Below are 20,463 nucleotides of genomic sequence, written 5' to 3' on the forward strand. Positions count from 1 at the left end.
TAGGATTTCATTGTGTTATTACCCTATACTGGAACTTTACAGGGGGTGGACATGCATTAGTTATAGGATTTCAGAGTAATATGGCAGTGTTATTACCCTATACTGGAACTTTACAGCGGGTAGACATGCATTAGTTATAGGATTTAGAGTAATATGGCAGTGTTATTACCCTATACTGGAACTTTACAGTGGTTAGACATGCATTAGTTATAGGATTTCATAGGATACAAGCAGTGTTATTACCCTATACTGGAACTTTACAATGGTAGGCATGCATTAGATATAGGATTTCATAGGATACAAGCAGTGTTATTACCCTATACTGGAACTTTACATGGTAGGCATGCATTAGGAAAAGGTTTTTTTAAGGAAACAAGCAGTATTATTACGCTATACTGGAACTCTATTGAACAGTTCTTTCAATTTATTGACATTTTTTCTAACTACAAATACTGTTACAGCACTGCTTTTTGGCAAGGGACAAGCATTTTGTTCAAAGATGACATACAAAGCTTATTAAGAGATACTGAAATTTATGGACAAATCATAGATGCGTATGCCGAGATACTTCATGATGATGAAAAGAAGGATCCTGCAAGACAACAGAATGCATACATCACGTGCTACGCATACGTAAAGATCATACCTATCCCGTTACTTCTAGTAAAAATCACAAATTATTCATCTTCCTATATTTTTCACATTCTCTCTAATGCCGAAACTATTAATCTTGCAGAAGTATCTCACAGGTAAAATGCACCCAAGAGCATTCGATGAATATTTTGTCAAACTCCTTGAATGCATAGGGAAGACTTCAAAGGTGTTCATACCAATAACGGATGGCGGACACCACACCCTGCTTTTCTTTGACACCAATTCATCGCAATGGACGCACTACAACTCATTGAGGGGGGAAACTGAGCAAACCGTTGAATACTACAACAAAAAAGCAATAATTTTGGTAAGACAGACTCCTAATATGAACTGTTAATACAATGCATGAACAAAACATTTAATCAGTGAAGCTAACAACATACTTGCCTAAAATGCAGGCAGACGCATCAAATGTCTTCCTCAATAGTGTCAAGGAATGTGCTCCATCAATTTTAGAAAAAAACAGCTTCACACTTCTTGAGTTCAAGAAGCCCGTCTACAATGAAGAATTCACCGACGAGATTGCAAAACTTCTTCCGAACCTGAAAGTTACACCAGCAATTGCTCAAACAATACAATATCTGATGAAACATGATCCCACAAAATTCAACTTCAAGGAGGACAGGGAATGCGCCCAACAACCCCAAAAGTCGTAAGTGTCACAATAACACTTTTCTTCCCCCAATTCAAATTAAACTATGATTCACTAAATGTTACATATACATATGTCTGAATTTGCAGAAACGATTGTGGAGTATTTGTCATGTACTACATCCAGCAGTTGTCACAAGGAAAACAAATTGAAGAAAGCTTGAGTACAGCGCATGTGTGGGAAATGAGAAAAGAAGTTTTATTGAAGACAATGGAAAGTGAAAAAAGTTGGTATTTCACAAAAGGGAATGAAGGATGAAAGCATGGATTTCACAAATTTTAGAACTATAAAATAGTAAATGTCCGGCTTCTAACTTCCAAATGTCAAAGTGTTAATATGTAGCTTCTAAACAAAATCTTTTGCTGCTTCTTAACTTTCAAATGTCTAATAGTTACTGTGTAGTGAGATTCAAATGTAAAAAATTGTTACTGTGTAGCTTCTTCTAAATTTCAAACTGCGCATTAACAATGTTCAAAATGCGTATTAACAGTGACTTTCAAAAAGCCCAGCCCAACTTCAGAAAAACAAGTTCAGAAACGAAATAAAGCCCAAAACAAATCAAGCAAATAAACTAAATAAACTAAAAAGTCTCATAAAAAAAGAAGCCCAGAAAACTCAACAAGCCAATAAAGCCCAATTTAACTAAGCCCATTGAAAGACAAAAAAAATCTAAGCCCAGATAAACAACAGTACACGCAGGCACCCAAAAGCCGAAAACCCACTCACCTCTAACCCCGATCTCTGCGACACCAACTCCAAAAGCAGGCGAAAACCTCCATAACCACCAGACAGGAGACAAACTCCATTACGAGAAAGCCGGCGAATCGAAGTTACATTCTGCCATAGCCACAAGTCTTCAAAATCGACACTACAAAACCCAGGAAAAAAGCAACTGAGCACAAGGACAACCCAGGGAAAAAGGAAGAAAATTTCAACCATAAACATCGACATAAGGTACAATCCCAAAAACCCAAACTCACTTTCTACTTTCATCTTAAGATTCTGCTAACTAATGCAAGAGTACGACGTTTAATACAGGTAACCAACGAAAGGGCCAACAATGACAGAAACAAACACTCAAGATGCAAAAAGCACAGAAGACCATCCCAAATCAAACGAAGAAGCTTCAGAAATGGCTGAAAAAGCATCACAATCAAACTCCCAGGTATTACAAAATCTCTTAACTTCAAAGTCCGATAGAAATGTTCTGAAAAAACGCATGTTTTGACTGCGATGTATATGTTTCACAACTGTTAATATTATGTCATAGAACTTGAACTGTTAATACTATGTCACAACTGTTAATACTATGTATCTTGCTCTTCTAGTGCACTGAGTGCACTTGAAGACCAACATATGTAGCATCCTTTCTTCTAGTGCACTGCTTGCATTGCACTAGAAGACCAAAATATATAGCATGCTATGTGTCTTGCTCTTCTAGTGCACTGAGTGCACTTGAAGACCAACATACGTAGCATCCTTTCTTCTAGTGCAGTGCTTTGTTAATCAAAATCTGTGGCTGCTATGCATCTCTCTCTTCTAGTGCACTGCTTGTAGTGCACTAGGAGACCAAAATATATAGCATGCTATGTGTCTTGCTCTTCTAGTGCACTAAGTGCACTTGAAGACCAACATATGTAGCATCCTTTGTTAATCAAAATCTGGGACTTCTATGCATTTTGCTCTTCTAGTGCAACATGCACTAGAAATGCATATGAGGTTCAAATGCATAGAAGTAAATGGTTAATACCATGTCATAGAAGTATTAATACTTATGTTTCATCTTTCTTTTGTTTAGTTAAAATAACATATTTGTTTCACTTTGCAGGTGATCATATGGAAAAAGGTAACCGGGTTGAAATTCAAAAAAAAAAGCATACAAAAGTATCCCAAGCCAGAAAAAGCGCAAAAAAAAATCAACAAACACACAAGGCACACCACCAACAACAGCAAAAGCCAAACCAAGCAGACGCAATAACCCAAATTATGTGCAGATCAAGAGCAACATGCTCACATTTGACAACACATTGCAAACGGTAAAAGACAAGCTTGCAGCAAGAAAGGATGTCCTCAAGATCCTACAAAAAACGCCATTCTGGAGCATCATCAAGGCTTACATGGAAGGTCAGCTCACCAAGGTAGAATGCCAGAAGTCTAATTATCAAATAATTAGACTAATCAGGCTCTACAACCCCGAAACCAAAAAATTCAAATTCAGTGAAGGCAACGAGTATGAAATTACAAGCAATGATGTGTCTGAAATCTTTGGATTGCCTAACAAAGGAAACAAGTTGCCAAGCACAACAACTTCCACAAGAACAAATTTGGGCTTTGAAAAGAAGTACTTCAAGAATTCAAAAAAAATCACAAAAACTGAGGTTGATAGGTGCCTGAACACAGCAATAGCAGATGACAGAAAGAACAATGCAATGGATGTTGTGAGGTTGTTAATCCTAGAGCTCCTCATCACAAATCTCTTTTGCAACTCGGGGGCAACAATGGCTTGGACCTTTTTGACTATGATTGACACCTTAGAAGCAATGAACAGCTACAACTGGGCACAAGGAGTCTTAGATTACATGCATTTTGGACTGGACCAAGCCATGAAAAATAAAAAGCACAAGACAAATCAACCAAGTGTCAGTGGTTGCCTTGTGCTAATCCTGGTAAGAAACTACATCCATTTGTTAATCCTATTATATTATTTGTTTTCACGTGCATTAACACTTTATATTGAAAAACATGTTTGCAGTATTGGCTGTGTGAAAGAACTAACCTGATCAGTCCAATTCCTGGAAGAGAAGATCATAAACCAGCGGCTGTCAAATGGAGCCTTCCGGAGCTCAATATCAAGCTGAATATTGCAAAATATGAAAACATTAAGGCATTTTTCTTACTTCCATAAACATATATAATGTTAGTACACCATAATTACTACTGACTCCAATAATTCAACAGATAAAAGCTGCAGACAATGAAAAAGAAGAAGAAGCAACGACTGATCACGCAGACCATGAAGAACAAGAAGAAAATGAAGAGGATGATGACTTTGTTATCACATTTAAAGATTGGGTAAGATAACCTACAATGACCCAACATTTATATTTCAAAACTGAATTGATGGTGGACACACATATACATGTATATAAATTTGCTAATGATCTTTTTTTCCTTTCTAATATTTGTGACAGTTAAAGAGTCAAACACAAAAAGGAAAAAAGCAGACTGTTATTACCCAGAAACAGAACTTCAACTTCCATGAAAATGTGGACCAAAGTGCAACCCAGACAAACACTCCACAACAGGAGCAAAATGAAGACAATACAGAGTCATTGGGATGCAAAGCAGATGATGAAATTGAAGAACCACCAGCACAAGCACCGGGATGCAAAGCAGATGATGAAATTGAAGAACAAGCAGTTGACCTTAGCAGAGACTCAATGACGGAGGGGGACATTGTTAATGTCCAGCAACAGCATCCAGACCTTGACAGCCAGGAAGAAGAATTCAACACCATTTTTGAGGACATAGTGGGTTCAATCCCAGAGTACTACAAGCATGAAATAGTCCCTACCCATGAGAAAATCCAACAGCTGAAAGAAGCAGTCGACTATTGGATTGAAAAGGCAGATACTCGAAGGGATATGATGCAGAGTGCTATAGAATCCTGCATAAAGAAAAATTCATTCATTCAACAAATATGGACAGAAAAAGAAGAGTTGGAGAAAGAAATTGAAATACTGAAAAAGTAGCTTGAGAAAGAGAAAAAAGAAGGTGCAAAATTACAAGGGGAACTTCATGCACTCAAAACAAACAAGAGACAGCTACAGGAACAACATGAACTACTTGAAGGGGAAAAGTTGTCATGCATTGAGAGCATGAAAGAAAAAGACACTGTTATTGCCTCTTTGAAACATGTGATGGGAAAAAATTTCACACAAGGTGAACAAGGAGAAATTACAATGAAAGAACAAGCTGATAAGGAGAAAAAAGATGAGAGAATAGCAGAAGAAAGTGAATTGGAGGTGCAAGAAACTCCTAATGATGAAGATGAGAATGCTGATGAAAAAACTCCTGAAAAGTCAGTTCTCATGCAAGCAAAAGAAGTAGGAACCAGGCAGTTACGTTCTGGCATCAAAATAATCAAAGACAGAAAAGACAGAAAGCCTGCAAAGAAACCAGATTACACATACCCCGAAGCACATAAGAAAGCCCGAAAAAGAGAAAGCCAAAGCGAAGATGAAGCACCCAACAAAAAAAAGGACAAAGATACATACCTTCAGTTGCGCATGTATGAGGTCTACAACAGGCTGGATGAAAAATCAAAGAAGAATTTGGAAAATTACTGGATATCTCCATCTGATTCCGATGAGTAAGCCAATCTGTAGTAGAATTACACTGTTAATACTATGCCGTAGAACTGTCATAGAATTACACTGTTAATACTATGCCGTAGAACTGTCTTGCTATTAAACTGTTATGACATTATTATTTGCTGAATTATTATTTAAACAACATTATTGTTCAGGGGCGCTTTTTACCTACACAATAGGACAGTATTGTACAAACATAACATTGAAAAGCTGATGGGAGATGATCCAATTTCTGCACTAATCATCGATGCTTATGGAGAGGCACTTAATGATGATGCGAAGCAGAACCCTCAGAAACAAAAAAATGCATATTTGTCCGCCAATAACTATGTAAGATCACATATAATACATCAATATTATATCATCAACATAGTTACTAATCACCAACACATGACTTATGCAGATGTTTTTGCGAGGTGCTTCACACATGCTGACATATCATGCTTTCTATATGCCACTCCTAGAAAATATTGGAAGCGTTGATAGAGTGTTCATACCAATTACAGATGAGAACCACCATACGCTGCTTGTCTTTGACACCGGTGCAGCAAAATGGACACACTTCAACTCATTCAGGGGGACATCAGAACAAACTCTCGAATATTATCACAAGAAGGCAATTGTTTTGGTAAGTAAAACTGGTGATTAACACTGTTAATACATAGGACACTAAATTTAAAGGAAACTACGCACATACTTGACTATGACTATGATGCAGGTTGAGACAGCGAATATATTCCTCTGTCTTCTTAAGGAATGTGCTGCAGCATCACTGAAAACAAAACTCGTCCAAATTCCTGATTTTGATGCCAAGAAGCCGAGAGGGCTTAATGAAGCTTCAGCTAGAATGATAGCAAAAATGCTTGCCAGCAACAAACTTACACCGGAATATGCTCAGACATTGAAGTATCTGATTCGTCATGATACTACTAACTTCAAGCTGACTGAGAACAGAGAATGTCCCCAACAAGCAAACAATTCGTAAGTTACGCAATAACAGTGAAACTTTAATCCTATTCAACTGAAAAAAATACTGAACTAACTCCTGCATGCGTATCTCTATTATGCAGCAATGATTGTGGCGTCTTTGTCATGCACTTCATGAAGCAGCTTTCCAAAGACCAACAAATAGAATCAGATTTCAACAAAGAAAAGGTCTGGGAAATGAGAAAAGAAGTCCTCATGAAAATTATGAGCAATGAAAGAAGTTGGATTTCCATCAAAGAAAGAGGAGAGAAATGCAAAGGAATGAAGTTGTAATCAAATATTTTGCAAAAATTCTTGCTTATATTGTAGTTTCTTAGGACTTGTGTAGGTTTAGAACATTGAAGTAAAGTGATTTTCAAATTCAAGTTATGTACTTATTCAAAAATCAGTTTATTTACGTGAATTAACAGTGTATGTAACCTGAAATAATGGTCTCCATAACACTAAAACAACTAAAAAGGTGAACTCCAACAAATAACAACGCACTCTCAATACAATGTTAATCCTATTTGATAGAAATAAATTGTTAATACCATGTCATAGAACTATCTTTTAATTTCAACAATGACATAAACAGTGGGTATTAAAACAGTGTTCCTTCATTTATAGATTATTCAAACAACAGTAATGCTTAATTCATATCAAACTTCAAAACCAAAATTTCCAAAATACCAAAAATGGTACATATTATGTATTAATACCGAAAATTCAAACAGTATTCATATGCAGTGACTGCTATTTCACCGTATTAACAACTTGCATATCAATTTCTATTCCTTTCAACTATGATTGTCACTAATCAATCACATAGCACTTTAACTAGTTAAAGACTAACTACTCTCATTCAAGTCTTTATACTCCAAAACCTTTACATCAAATAGGAGCCTTGCAAGTCCTCCTATTATGACGATCACAAGAACCGCATCTCTTGCACTTCAACTGCCTTGTAGTTTCACTGCTTGACTTGAAGCGCTTTGTCGGAGGTCGTCCCGGAGGCTTTCTTGTATGCGGAGGTAGAAGAAAAACATCTCCAGCAGGAGGCTTCTCAATATCAGGTATAGGAAATATAGGGGTTGCATAAGTAGCCCTATAAAAGTCTGCCTTGTAATACTCATCAACAAAGTTATACAAACATAACCCGGAATGTTGGATAACTTGAATCGCATGCTGACACGGAAACCCAAGCAATTGCCACTGATAACAGGAGCAAAACCTCTCGTCCAAATTGACCATAACACTCAAATCAGCATGAACTTCAAATATAGATTCACTCGCGCGACATATCCTCCAATGACGACCCTTTGCAGCTAAATTCTTCAACTCATCCTCAATAACCGGACACAAAACACTACACCATTTCTCGGATGCAAGCTTCCTCCTAGAAATCATCTCCATCATTTTGACCCTAATAGTGTCAATCATCTCATAAATTGGAAGCCTACGCACATCCTTAACCCATGAATTAAACGACTCGGACAAGGCATTACTAACCTCCCCATACCTCTTTCCCGGAAAAAATGCATTAGCAAAATTTTGGACAGGGAGATCAGCCAAAAACTTATCAATTATTTTTGAACCGCCATCATCTCTTAATTTTTTCAAAATATCTTGATATTCCTCAACAGTCGGTGCATACAACAACTTACAAAAAAGCCATAAAATATGATCCTTGAAAGAGGAACCAACAGAATGCGGATACTTCTTTTTCAAGTTCTCTTTCAAATGATATAGACAAAAACCATGGGCAGAAGCAGGAAAAACAGTCCTAACAGCATCGATAATAGCACCATGCCTATCAGAAATGAATGTAAGTTGCCTACCTTCATCCACCAAAACTTCAGATATCCTTTGCAGAAACCACCTCCAATTGTCAGAAGTTTCACCGGATACAATAGCAAAGGCAAAAGGGAATACCTCTACAAAAAACAGAGAAATATATTAGTTAGTTTGAACATTGCAAGAGCTAACAGTGTTACCACATGAAGCAGAGTAAAACTACAATGCATAAAAATACTCAGATGCAGGGTATGAACAGTATAGAAACTGTTCATACCACTCAATGGAAGTCAACAAACAGTATGACAATTGTTCATACCACTAACTGGAAGTCAACAACTACAGCATTTACATTTGCATACCTATACTGTTCATACTACTCAATGGAAGTCAACAACTAAATCATTTACATTACATACCTTTATTCCCATTCTTTGCAGTAGCTCCTAGAAGAGTACCCTTGTACTTGTTTGTAACGAAAGTACCATCAATAAACAGCATAGGCCTACACCATCGAAAACCATCAATGGAGGCCTTATAACATATAAAGATCCGCTGGAAACGAGAACCATCCTCGCCACAGTCAAGCACACAATGAGACCCGACATTGCTGGCCTTCAAAACATCAACATACCAAGGCAGGTGAGCATAAGACAACTCCTCATCACCATGTAAATCCTTAGTAGCCGACTCCTTCCCATACCACGCAACATGATAAGGGACATCCAATCCATAATTTTCTTTCAAATCAGTAATTAGCTCAATAGGCCTTACCAAAGGATTGCTACGAACTTTATCTTTGACAATTGAAGACACCAAACGAGACCCCATTGCCTTATTTCTCTTCTCACGGATCAAACCACTACAACTGTGTACATTATTTAAATTCTTAATATAGAAAAATCCATTTACATTAGACTTAACAGCATGCACATTCCACTCACAGCCATTTGATTCCTTCTTAGCACACACAGCAGTAACACGACGAGGCTCATTCTTCAAATACTTCATCTTAAAACCATTCTCAATCGCGTACTTAGCCAACTTATCACGGAATTCACAAACTCCACCCTCAAACTTCTGACCCTCATGAGTAATATAACCCTCCCAATCAGTAGACAAATATTTACGCCCTCCACAACTACCATATTTGCCTAAATATTCATTTCCAAACTCACTGCTAATACCATCAAAATCCATACTCAAACAAGAAGAAGAAGCAGCACTTGAATCAACAATACTACCAGTTTGACTTGAATCTTTACATGTATCCTCATCTTGTGCAAAACTGTAATTGTTAGGAGCAGACTCCAACAAAAAAGGAGAAGCAATCATGTTCGTATTAACAGTTTGAACATGATTCACTACAGCCTTATCCCTAACAGCAATGTGAATTAATTGATCCTTCATCAGTCCACATACCATAAACATGATTTTCAAATCATCGTCCGATTCCAACAAACAATTGGAGCAATCCATAAAAGAGTACCTCAACTCAAAATGACCTAACTTAAGCTTAAACCTACTACACAACTCGTTGGACAACCAATCAAAAGTAGTAGTTGAAGACAAAATAAGCATTAAAGTTCCAGCACCATAGGTGCACTTCGCCACTCTCGAATCATCCATATATATCTCTACAAAAAAACAACAAACAAAACAAAAATGACTACTAGTAATAACAGTGGATGCCGAGTGCATTAACAGTGAATTATAGTCGACTCAAAAACCAATAGTGCATAAACAGAAAAAACACGAATATATATTCAACTGAAAAAGCATACTTCAATTAATACGAAAACCAAATCGAATATCACAAATTTTTCACCACACCCCAAACCAAAACACAAGAACAAATCCACAATCAAAACGAATCTGAAATCAATCCAAATTATAAACAGATAGAAATTAAAATCATAATTTAAAACCCAAACGAATATCTAACTACAAATTAGAACGAAATCATAAAATCAAATAACTTACCTCCAAATCAGCAATAACAAAAATAAACAGACAAAATCAAGAAGAATTGGATATGCATTTCAAATTTAAACTCCAAGACTGCAAAAATAAAAACAAAAACCTAATCAGCAACTTAATTAATCGAACATGAAATCACCAAAAATCAGACCACAATAAAATCGAATACCTCAAAAAACGAATATGAATTCACAAGAAAAAATCGATTACCTCAAAATTGAAGATCACAGATCACACCAAGCTCCAATTGAGTCTCACGCAGCACAATATCAACCCAAAAATTACCAAATCAAAGAAGAAAGAACAAAAAATTGAAGCAATAGAACTCCAATCTACACCTCACACCAAACATCAAGCTCAGAAGAATCGAAAAATGAGATCTGGAACCACATCATACTGAGCTTCGTTCAAAGAGATGAACGAAGCTCTCCTCGTTCGAAGAAGTGAACAAAGCTCGTTTGGAATATTCGATCTGCTGAGGCTGCCAAACAGGTTTCAGTTATGAGGTCACCAACGTAAATTTGAAGAAATTCCTATCCTAGCTGGCGATTTTTGGGCTTTTTCAAAAAATTCAAACCAAAAGGTCAAAACCGTAATCTAACATATAAAATAAATCCAAAAGGTCGATTTTTGGGTTTATATTGGCTGTGTTTATAGTTTTTAAATGGTATAGGTTATATTTATAGTTTCATGTCTAGGATTGGGTATTTCACTAATTTTGTAATTTTTTTTTTTAAAGACATGTGTTGACACATGGCTCCAAATGGTTGGGGGACCTTTTTTATATTAAAAATAGTATAGTCGCACGGCTATACTCAGTTTTGAAATATTTTTTCAAGACACAAGTGTTGACACGTGGCGCCAAATGGTTAGGGGACCTTTTTTTATAAAAAACAGTATAGCCGAGCGGCCATACTCAGTTTTGAAATTTAAAAAAAAAAAAGACATGTGTTGACACGTGGCTCCAAATGGTTGGAGGAACTTTTTTATACTTAAAATAGTATAGCCGCTCGGCTATACTCAGTTTTTAAATTAAAAATATATATATAGTATCGGCGAGAGACGTTAATAGTTTTTTTATTTTTTGTTTTTAAATTGAATTTAATAAATAGTATAGACGAGCAACTATAGTCTTTTACATATGTATTCACATATATATATATATATATACAGTCCCCTTCTATTGAGGGATCCCTCTTTTATTTGAGGGACGCCATTTAGGGTACCCTAAAATTTTTTTCCCAATGATCCAAACCATCCATTTTTTAGGTCTTCATTTATAGATCATCCTTACAAAAAATTAGACAAATAGGAAACCGTTTCGACATTCAATTGTGTCTTACAAAATCAATGAACACGGTGCTTCAAGAAAATGCTAAAATTTCAATAACTTAATTGAGTGGTCAAATGATATCGGATTCAAGAGATTTTTTGTAGAGATGATCTTTGAATGAGTCTATACAAAATAGACGGTTTGGATTAGTGAAATACAATCCGGAGTGGGGCTACAAGGGGTGTCCCTCAAATAAGCTTATTTGAGGGATCCCTCAATGGAAGCTCTTTATATATATATATATATATATATATATATATACACACGTATATACACGCATTTAGGTACATATTTTTCAACAATACATTCATGTTTCGATACACGTCTCACGTCTTCTTTAAAAAGCAAACGTACAATAGTCGTTTTTCTAGTGTTTTATATACGTATTATTTTTATCAAATTTACGGTAACACACACAAATTCAAATTAAAACCAATTAGCTAATTATTTAAATTAAAATTTTCACGTACTTTTTACAAAATTTTCAGTGTCACACACAAATTCACGTATTATACAAATAATTCTGACATATTATTGAATAAGAATAACATATGGAATAAAAATTATATTAAAACATAAAATAGATGAAGATTAATATCTACTTTGGTTCTTCTTTATTTATTTATTTTTAAAAAGGTGTACATCCGAACGGCTATACTACATGTTTTTGATTTTTTTAAAAAGACATGTGCTGACATGTGGCGCCACATGGCTGGAGTCTTTTGTCTAATAAAACATCGTATATCCGCACGGCTATACTCAGTTTTGAAATTTTTTTAAAAAAAACAAGTGTTGACACGTGGCGCCAAATGGATGGGGGACCATTTTCATATTAAAAATAGTATAGCCGCCCGGCTATACTCAGTTTTGAAATATTTTTTAAAAACACAAGTGTTGATATGTGGCGCCAAATGGCTGGGGGAACTTTTTTATATTATAAATAGTATAGCCGCGCGGCTATACTCAGTTTTGAAATGTTTTAAAAAAAGACATCTGTTGACACGTGGCTCCAAATGGTTTGGGGATCTTTTCTATATTAAAAATTGTATACCCGAACGGCTATACTCAGTTTGGAAATATTTTTTAAAAAGACAAGTGTTGACACATGGCGCCAAATGGTTGGGGGACCTTTTTCATATTAAAAATAGTATAGCCGCGCGACTCTACTAAGTTTTGAAATTTTTTTCACAAAGACATTTGTTGACACGTGGCTCCAAATATGGTTGGGGGACCTTTTACATATTAAAAATAGTATAGTTGCGCGGCTATACTCAATTTTGAAATATTTTTTAAAAACACAAGTGTTGACACGTGGCGCCAAATGGTTGGGGGAATTTTTTATATTATAAATAGTATAGCCGGACGGCGATACTCAGTTTTGAAATTTTTAAAAAAAAATACATGTGTTGACACGTGGCTCCAAATGATTGGGGGATCTTTTTTATATTAAAAATAGTATAGCCGCTCTGCTATACTCAGTTTGGAAAAACATTTTAAAAAGACAAGTGTTGACACGTGGCGCCAAATGGTTGGGGGACCTTTTTCATATTAAAAATAGTATAACTGCGTGGCTCTACTCAGCTTTGAAACTTTTTTTAAAAAGACGTTTGTTGACACGTGGCTCCAAATGGTTGGGGGACCTTTTACATATTAAAAATAGTAGCTATACTCAATTTTGAAATATTTTTTTAAAAACACAAGTGTTGACACATATCGCCAAATGGTTGGGGGAACTTTTTTATATTATCAATAGTATAGCAGCGCGGCGATACTCAGTTTTGAAATTTTTAAAAAAAATACATGTGTTGACACGTGGCTCCAAATGGTTGGGGGATCTTTTTTATATTAAAAATAGTATAGCCGCTCGGCTATACTCAGTTTGGAAATACATTTTAAAAAGACAAGCGTTGACACGTGGCGTCAAATGGTTGGGGGACCTTTTTCATATTAAAAATAGTATAGCCGCGCGGCTTTACTCAGTTTTGAAATTTTTTCAAAAAAGACGTTTGTTGACATGTGGCTCCAAATGATTGGGGGATCTTTTTTATATTAAAAATAGTATAGCCGCCCGGCTATACCCAGTTTGGAAATACATTTTAAAAAGACAAGTGTTGACACGTGGCGCCAAATGGTTGAGGAACTTTTTCCATATTAAAAATAGTATAGCTGCTCGGCCCTACTCAGTTTTGAAACTTTTTTTAAAAAAGACATTTGTTGACAAGTGGCTCCAAATGGTTGGGGTACCTTTTACATATTCAAAATAGTATAGCCGCGCGGCTATACTCAATTTTGAAATATTTTATAAACACACAAGTGTTGACACGTGGCGCCAAATGGTTGGGGGAACTTTTTTATATTATAAATAGTATAGCCGCGGCAATACTTAGTTCTGAAATTTTTTTAAAAAATACATGTTTTGACACGTGGCTCCAAATGGTTTGGGGATCTTTTTTGTATTAAAAATAGATAGCCGCACGGCTATACTCAGTTTGAAAATATTTTTAAAAAAGACAAGTGTTGACACGCGGCGCAAAATCGTTGGGGGAACTTTTTATATAAAAATAGTATAGCCGCGCGGCTATACTCAGTTTTGAAATTTTTTTAAAAAAGACATGTGTTGACACGTGGCTCCAAATGCTTGGGGGATCTTTTTTATATTAAAAATAGTATAGCCGCTCGGCTATACTCAGTTTGAAAATACATTTTAAAAAGACAGGTGTTGACACGTGGCGCCAAATGGTTGGGGGACCTTTTTCATATTAAAAATAGTATAGCCGCCCGGCTATACTCAATTTTGAAATATTTTTTCAATACACAAGTGTTGACACGTGGCTCCAAATAGTTGGGGGATTTTTTTTATATTAAAAATAGTATAGGCGCACGGCTATACTCAGTTTGGAAATATTTTTTAAAAAGACAAGTGTTGACACGTGGCGCAAAATGGTTGAGGGAACTTTTTCATATTAAAAATAGTATGGCCGCTCGGCTATACTCAATTTTGAAATTTTTTTTTAAAAGACATGTGTTGACACGTGGCTCCAAATGGTTGGGGGATCTTTTTTATATTAAAAATAGTATAGCCGCACGGTAATACTCAGTTTGGAAACATTTTTAAAAAAGACAAGTGTTGACACGTGGCGCAAAATGGTTGGGGGAACTTTTTCATATTAAAAATAGTATGGCCGCGCGGCTATACTCGATTTTGAAATTTTTATTAAAAAGACATGTGTTGACACGTGGCTACGAATGGTTGGGGGATCTTTTTTATGTTAAAAATAGTATAGCCGCACGGCTATACTCAGTTTGGAAATATTTTTTAGAATGACAAGTGTTGACACGTGGCGCAAAATGGTTGGGGGAACTTTTTCCTATTAAAAATAGTATAGCCGCGCGGCTATACTCAGTTTGAAAATATTTTTAAAAAAAGACATGTGTTGACACGTGGCTCCAAATGGTTGGGGGATCTTTTTTATATTAAAAATACTATAGCCACACGGCGATACTCAGTTTGGAAACATTTTTAAAAAAGACAAGTGTTGACACGTGGCGCAAAATGGATGGGGGAACTGTTTTATATGAAAATAGTATCGCCGCGCGGCTATACTAAAAGACATGTGTTGATGCATGGCTCCAAATGGTTGGGGGACCTTTTTCATATTCAAAATAGTATAGCCGCACGGCTATGCTCAATTTTGAAATATTTTTTTAAAATACAAGTGTTGGCAAGTGGCCCCAAATGGTTGGGGGAACTTTTTTATATTAAAAATAGTATAGCCGCGCGGCTGTACTCAGTTTTGAATTTTTTTTAAAAAAGACATGTGTGAACACGTGGCTCCAAATGATTGGAGGAACTTTTTTAAACTTAAAACAGTATAGCCGCCCGGCTATACTCAGTTTTTTAAAAGAAAATATATATATATAGTATAGGCGATAGGCGTTACTAGTTTTTTTTTTTTTTTTCCAAATTAAATTTAATAAATAGTATAGACGTGCGACTATAGTCTTTTACATATGTATTCACATATATATATATACACGTACGTAGGTACGTATTTTTCAACAATACATTCGTGTTCGATACACGTGTCACGTTTTCTTTAAAAAGCAAACATACAAGAGTCGTTTTTCTAGTGTTTTATACACGTCTTTTTTACAAAATTTTCGATAACACACAGAAATTCAAATTAAAATCAATTAGCTAATTATTTAAATTAAAATTTTCACGTACTTTTTACAAAATTTTCAGTGTCACACACAAATTCACGTATTATACAAATAATTCTCACATATTATTGAATAAGAATAACATATGGAATAAAAATTGTATTAAAACATAAAATAGAGGAAGATTAATATCTACTTTGGTTCTTCCTTTTTTTTTTTTTTAAAAAAAAAAAAAGGTGTACAGCCGCACGGCTATACTCCATGTTTTTTATTTTTTTACAAGACATGTGCTGACACGTGGCACCACATGGCTGGAGTCTTTTTTTAATTTAAATTACTATAGGCGCACGGCTATACTCAGTTTTGAAATATTTTTTAAAAAAGACAAGTGTTGACACGTGGCGCCAAATGGTTGGGGGCCCTTTTTTATATTAAAAATAGTATAGCCGCGCGGTTCTACTCAGTTTTGAAATTTTAAAAAAAATGTGTTGACACGTGGCGCCAAATGGTTGGGGGATCTTTTTTATATTAAAAATAGTACAGCCGCACGGCTATACTCAGTTTTGAAATATTTTTTAAAAACACACGTGTTGACACGTGGCGCCAAATGGTTGGGGGAACTTTTAATATTAAAAATAGTATCGCCGCACGGCTATACTCAGTTTTGAAATATTTTTTAAAAACACAAGTGTTGACAAGTTGCGCCAAATGGTTGGGGGAACTTTTTTATATTAAAAATAGTATAGCCACGCGGCTATACTTAGTTTGAAAATATTTTTAAAAAAAGACATGTGTTGACACGTGGCTCCAAATGTGCAAGTGCAACCGCACCAAAACTAGAATTGTATGAAAGATTGATTCTGCCATTAAAATCTAAGTGATGAGTATATAGTGATGTGAGAGGTGGAATTGTGGCATGTTCAATCTCCTTCACCTGCTTGTTTTTAGCTCAATATAGAAGACAATCAATTTCTGATGCTTTCCTCCTTATTTCAAAATTGCTAGTGCTTTATGCATAAGTATAAAGGCCTGATCATAAAATTGGTGTCCTATCATCAAATTATAGAATGCACTAGAGGGATGGTGTGCAATTTGTCAACAATTTACATCAAGAACGTCCATTCTATTCTTGTATTCATTGATGTAATTTTTTCAATAAAGAATTTAGGTTTTTTTTTTTTTGGTAATTTATTATTTGCACTCTCATTAATAAAATATTCACTTGCAATTAAAAAAAAAATTGATGTGTACCATTATTGTTTTTCTATTGCAAAAAGGTAGACTTTTTAAATATAAAAAAAATACAAACGATAGCCTAAATTACAACTAAGAGCAAAATTTCTCACTCACACATGTGTTATCAATGTGTTACGGATATGGAAGTTAAAAGGTAGGCAAAATTATTATTTTTTTGTTTGAGGACCTTTCTTATTAAGGGGGTTGATAACATACTAAACTCACACACACTACACAAATAATATTAAAGAGTAGATATTTTTTAACTCCCATAAAAAGCAAGAAATAACTGATTCGTAACTCCACCAACCAAAAAATAAATAAAAACTCCACCAATCAAAAATAAAAAATAGAAACTCCACCAACCAAAAAATAAATAAAAACTCCACCAACCAAGTGTCATACTGTTGGCCACTCTAAGACTTGGTAAGATCAACGGCAAAAAAAGTTGGCAAATACCATATCAACGGCTCAGATCTCCCCCTGCCATCTGATGCGAGATATTATTCCAGGACTAGTGGAGCACTACTAACCAGTCGGAAAATAAAATAATAAAGAAAAAAGAAGAAGGAAAAAGCGCACTTTCGTCCCGTATCAAACGGTCGTCAACGATGACGTTTTGCATTCTCTAGACAACAACCATCTGATTTTGTAATAAAATAAAATAAATTCTGCTTCTCTCCCGCTCTTTCCAATATAAAGAGGGCAAAGAGGCTTTTCACTGTTCTTGATCACTCTTCTGTCTACTTCGTTCTCGCTCCCGAGAAATTGAGAATGGCGGACGATATTCGTTTCTTTGAGCTGAACACCGGAGCTAAGATCCCTTCCGTAGGGTTAGGGACCTGGCAATCAAGCCCTGGCCTCGTCGGCGACGCCGTCGACGCCGCCATCAAGGTCTTTCTCTTTCCCTTACTTTGTTCAATTTTCTCTAAAATACAAAAGAAAAATTATGGAAATGTAAATTCCGGAAATGGCTTAAGGCTTTGTTTGGTTACCAGGAAATGAGATCAAGATTTGAATGTTTTTGTGCTTTTCCCAAAAGGGGAAATCAAACCTCTTTAGATTGCCTGTTTGATTCGGTAAACTTAGCACTCGACTAAAAATGTGGTTATACTAATTGCAGGCAGGATATCGGCATATTGATTGTGCTCAACTCTATGCCAATGAGAAGGAGGTAATTTATAGTTGTTTGTTTTTTATGTATACTAAATTAGTTATCGAAAAATTTACTGTAGTTGTAGTTTTCATTTCATTATTGCTGTCAATCTTTATTTTTTTTTAATAATCCCTTTATGAATTTGTGCATGTTGAAAATTGCTCTCAGTAACTCCTACCATAATGGTTTAATTGTCAAGTTCATCTTTAGGTTTTCAATTGTAGATAAAAATGTAAATCGTTTATGTTTCCATCATTCTTTCAAGATGTTTAACTTGTTACCCGAATCTGGTTTGATAAAGATGCTGTTTCTGTTTCTCGTAGATTGGTTCTGTTCTGAAGAAGCTATTTGAAGATGGTGTGGTGAAGCGTGAGGATTTGTGGATTACTTCCAAACTCTGGTTCGTTCTAACTAATAATTTAATTCTAATTTAATTGAGTATTGACATATCATTAGGAATTGCATAAGTAGTAATTTATGCTAAAGTGATGGTGCTGCCAACCTTGTTTGGTTTATCCACAGGTGTACTGATCATGCACCAGAAGATGTACCAGAGGCATTGGACAGGACTTTGAGAGACTTGCAGCTCGATTGTGTTGACTTGTATCTTGTATGTATTACCTGTTCAGAGCTTCTCAAGTTTTGTCTCTTAGAGTTTGGTACTAGGGTGTATGTATTATCGGATCTTTCTCAGCGATTCAGTATAGATAAATCTGTGCCATGCCCAGTTCAGGGTATAATCTGCAATTTCCTTTTTTAAAGAAAAAATTTACATACAGCAGAGGGTCTTTTAAAGGAATGGGATGGCAATTTGTTTACCATCTTTTAATATATAAGTTACTTTTGAATTCATTGATCCCTTTCAGTCTAGTTATGTTTCCTGGAATTTGCTAAAACTTATCAAGTTAAAATCATGGATAATTAGCCTCATTGTCTTAAATTAGTTATAGCATTTGGGCATTATTCAGTTGTAACTAATGAGCCTGCTGAAAATTTGAAGATACACTGGCCAGCCAGGATGAAGAAGGGGTCAGTAGGTTTTAAGCATGAAAACCTTATTGACCCAGATATCCCTGCAACTTGGAGAGCAATGGAATCACTCTATGATTCGGGCAAGGCTCGAGCTATTGGCGTGAGCAATTTCTCTACAAAGAAGCTGTCAGATTTGCTGGATATTGCACGTGTTCCTCCTGCTGTTAACCAAGTGGAGTGTCATCCTTCATGGCAGCAGGCCAAGCTGCGTTCTTTCTGTAAATCCAAGGGAGTTCACCTTTCTGTGAGTATGCAAATACTGAATTACGTTGTCTGTGTATTGAGTAGTGACAACTCACCTGTCTGTAATTGGACCAAATTTTAATTTAAGCATGTTTATATTTTTCTTTCAGGGATATTCACCACTGGGTTCTCCTGGAACAACATGGATTAAAAGCGAAGTCCTTAAGAATCCAATTCTTCTCACTGTTGCAGAGAAATTAGGCAAAACTCCTGCACAAGTTGGTCTTAGATGGGGACTGCAAATGGGTCATAGTGTTCTTCCTAAGAGTACTAATGAAGCAAGGATCAAGGAGAACCTTGATGTCTTTGGCTGGTCTATCCCAGAGGACTTGTTTCCCAAGTTTTCTGAAATTGAGCAGGTAAGTTTTTTACAGGAATTGATCCTCTATTCTCCTTGCAATCAGTACCTTGATGTCTTTGTATGGTCAGTTGTGCCATAACACCATTAAATACATTCCAACATTATTCCAACATTATTCTGGAGCCGGGGATTACCTCTTGAGATTTCATCTTGTTGATAATGTTGATACAAGCACTGATGTCATGCAGTCTTTTCTCCTAACTACATTGATTTCCAATTGTGCAGGCAAGGCTGATCAGAGGGGGCTCGTATGTTCATGATACTTTTGGTCCCTACAGGAGCATAGAGGAATTCTGGGATGGTGAAATCTAGAAAATCACATGAATGTTTTTGTGAAAGAGAGTCTAGGAGCATTTGTTACGCGAAAAAATGAACTTTTATGATTTGTACATGGATCGTTTATGTCCTAAAAAGCGATTTGCTTGATTATGGTACTTGCACTTCTCCGTGTTTTGTTTACATGAAGAATACGACCACCTCTTACTACTATATCCATAAATCTTTGTTTGAAATTGT

At 35.7% G+C, this 20,463-nt stretch overlaps 2 protein-coding genes across 2 annotated transcripts; one reads left to right on the forward strand and one right to left on the reverse strand.

The window, feature by feature from the left end:
* Positions 1-465: 465 nt before the first annotated feature.
* On the reverse strand, positions 466-10,071 carry LOC117630515. Its single transcript, XM_034363221.1, has 5 exons — positions 8,862-10,071; positions 7,909-8,582; positions 1,038-1,078; positions 831-936; positions 466-592 (listed from the first exon to the last, which is right to left on the reverse strand). Exons 1-5 carry the CDS (start codon positions 10,069-10,071, stop codon positions 545-547), a joined length of 2,079 nt encoding a protein of 692 aa, XP_034219112.1. The 3' UTR covers positions 466-544.
* A 7,763-nt stretch (positions 10,072-17,834) lies between these two features.
* On the forward strand, positions 17,835-20,436 carry LOC117631180 (NADPH-dependent aldo-keto reductase, chloroplastic-like). The gene is made up of 7 exons (XM_034364185.1): positions 17,835-18,049; positions 18,279-18,329; positions 18,635-18,711; positions 18,834-18,921; positions 19,312-19,587; positions 19,697-19,945; positions 20,173-20,436. Exons 1-7 carry the CDS (start codon positions 17,930-17,932, stop codon positions 20,257-20,259), a joined length of 948 nt encoding a protein of 315 aa, XP_034220076.1. The 5' UTR covers positions 17,835-17,929; the 3' UTR covers positions 20,260-20,436.
* The last annotated feature ends 27 nt before the right edge of the window (positions 20,437-20,463 follow it).

This window comes from Prunus dulcis, chromosome 6 (genome assembly GCF_902201215.1).
Source record: "Prunus dulcis chromosome 6, ALMONDv2, whole genome shotgun sequence".
In the NCBI taxonomy this organism is placed as follows: domain Eukaryota; kingdom Viridiplantae; phylum Streptophyta; class Magnoliopsida; order Rosales; family Rosaceae; genus Prunus; species Prunus dulcis.

Excerpts from the sequence above, each read along its gene's own strand:
- LOC117630515 (XM_034363221.1), bottom strand. The coding sequence starts at position 10,071 with ATGGATGATTCGAGAGTGGCGAAGTGCACCTATGGTGCTGGAACTTTA. Across the intron at positions 8,583-8,861 it reads TGCAAAGAATGGGAATAAAG|AGGTATTCCCTTTTGCCTTT; the intron begins GTATGTAATGTA and ends TGTTTTTTGTAG. Across the intron at positions 1,079-7,908 it reads TATTTGAAGTTCATGCTGAT|TTGAGGAAGACATTTGATGC; the intron begins TTGAGTGTTATG and ends TCCTTGACACTA.
- LOC117631180 (XM_034364185.1), top strand. The coding sequence starts at position 17,930 with ATGGCGGACGATATTCGTTTCTTTGAGCTGAACACCGGAGCTAAGATC. Across the intron at positions 18,330-18,634 it reads TCTATGCCAATGAGAAGGAG|ATTGGTTCTGTTCTGAAGAA; the intron begins GTAATTTATAGT and ends TGTTTCTCGTAG. Across the intron at positions 18,712-18,833 it reads TGGATTACTTCCAAACTCTG|GTGTACTGATCATGCACCAG; the intron begins GTTCGTTCTAAC and ends GTTTATCCACAG.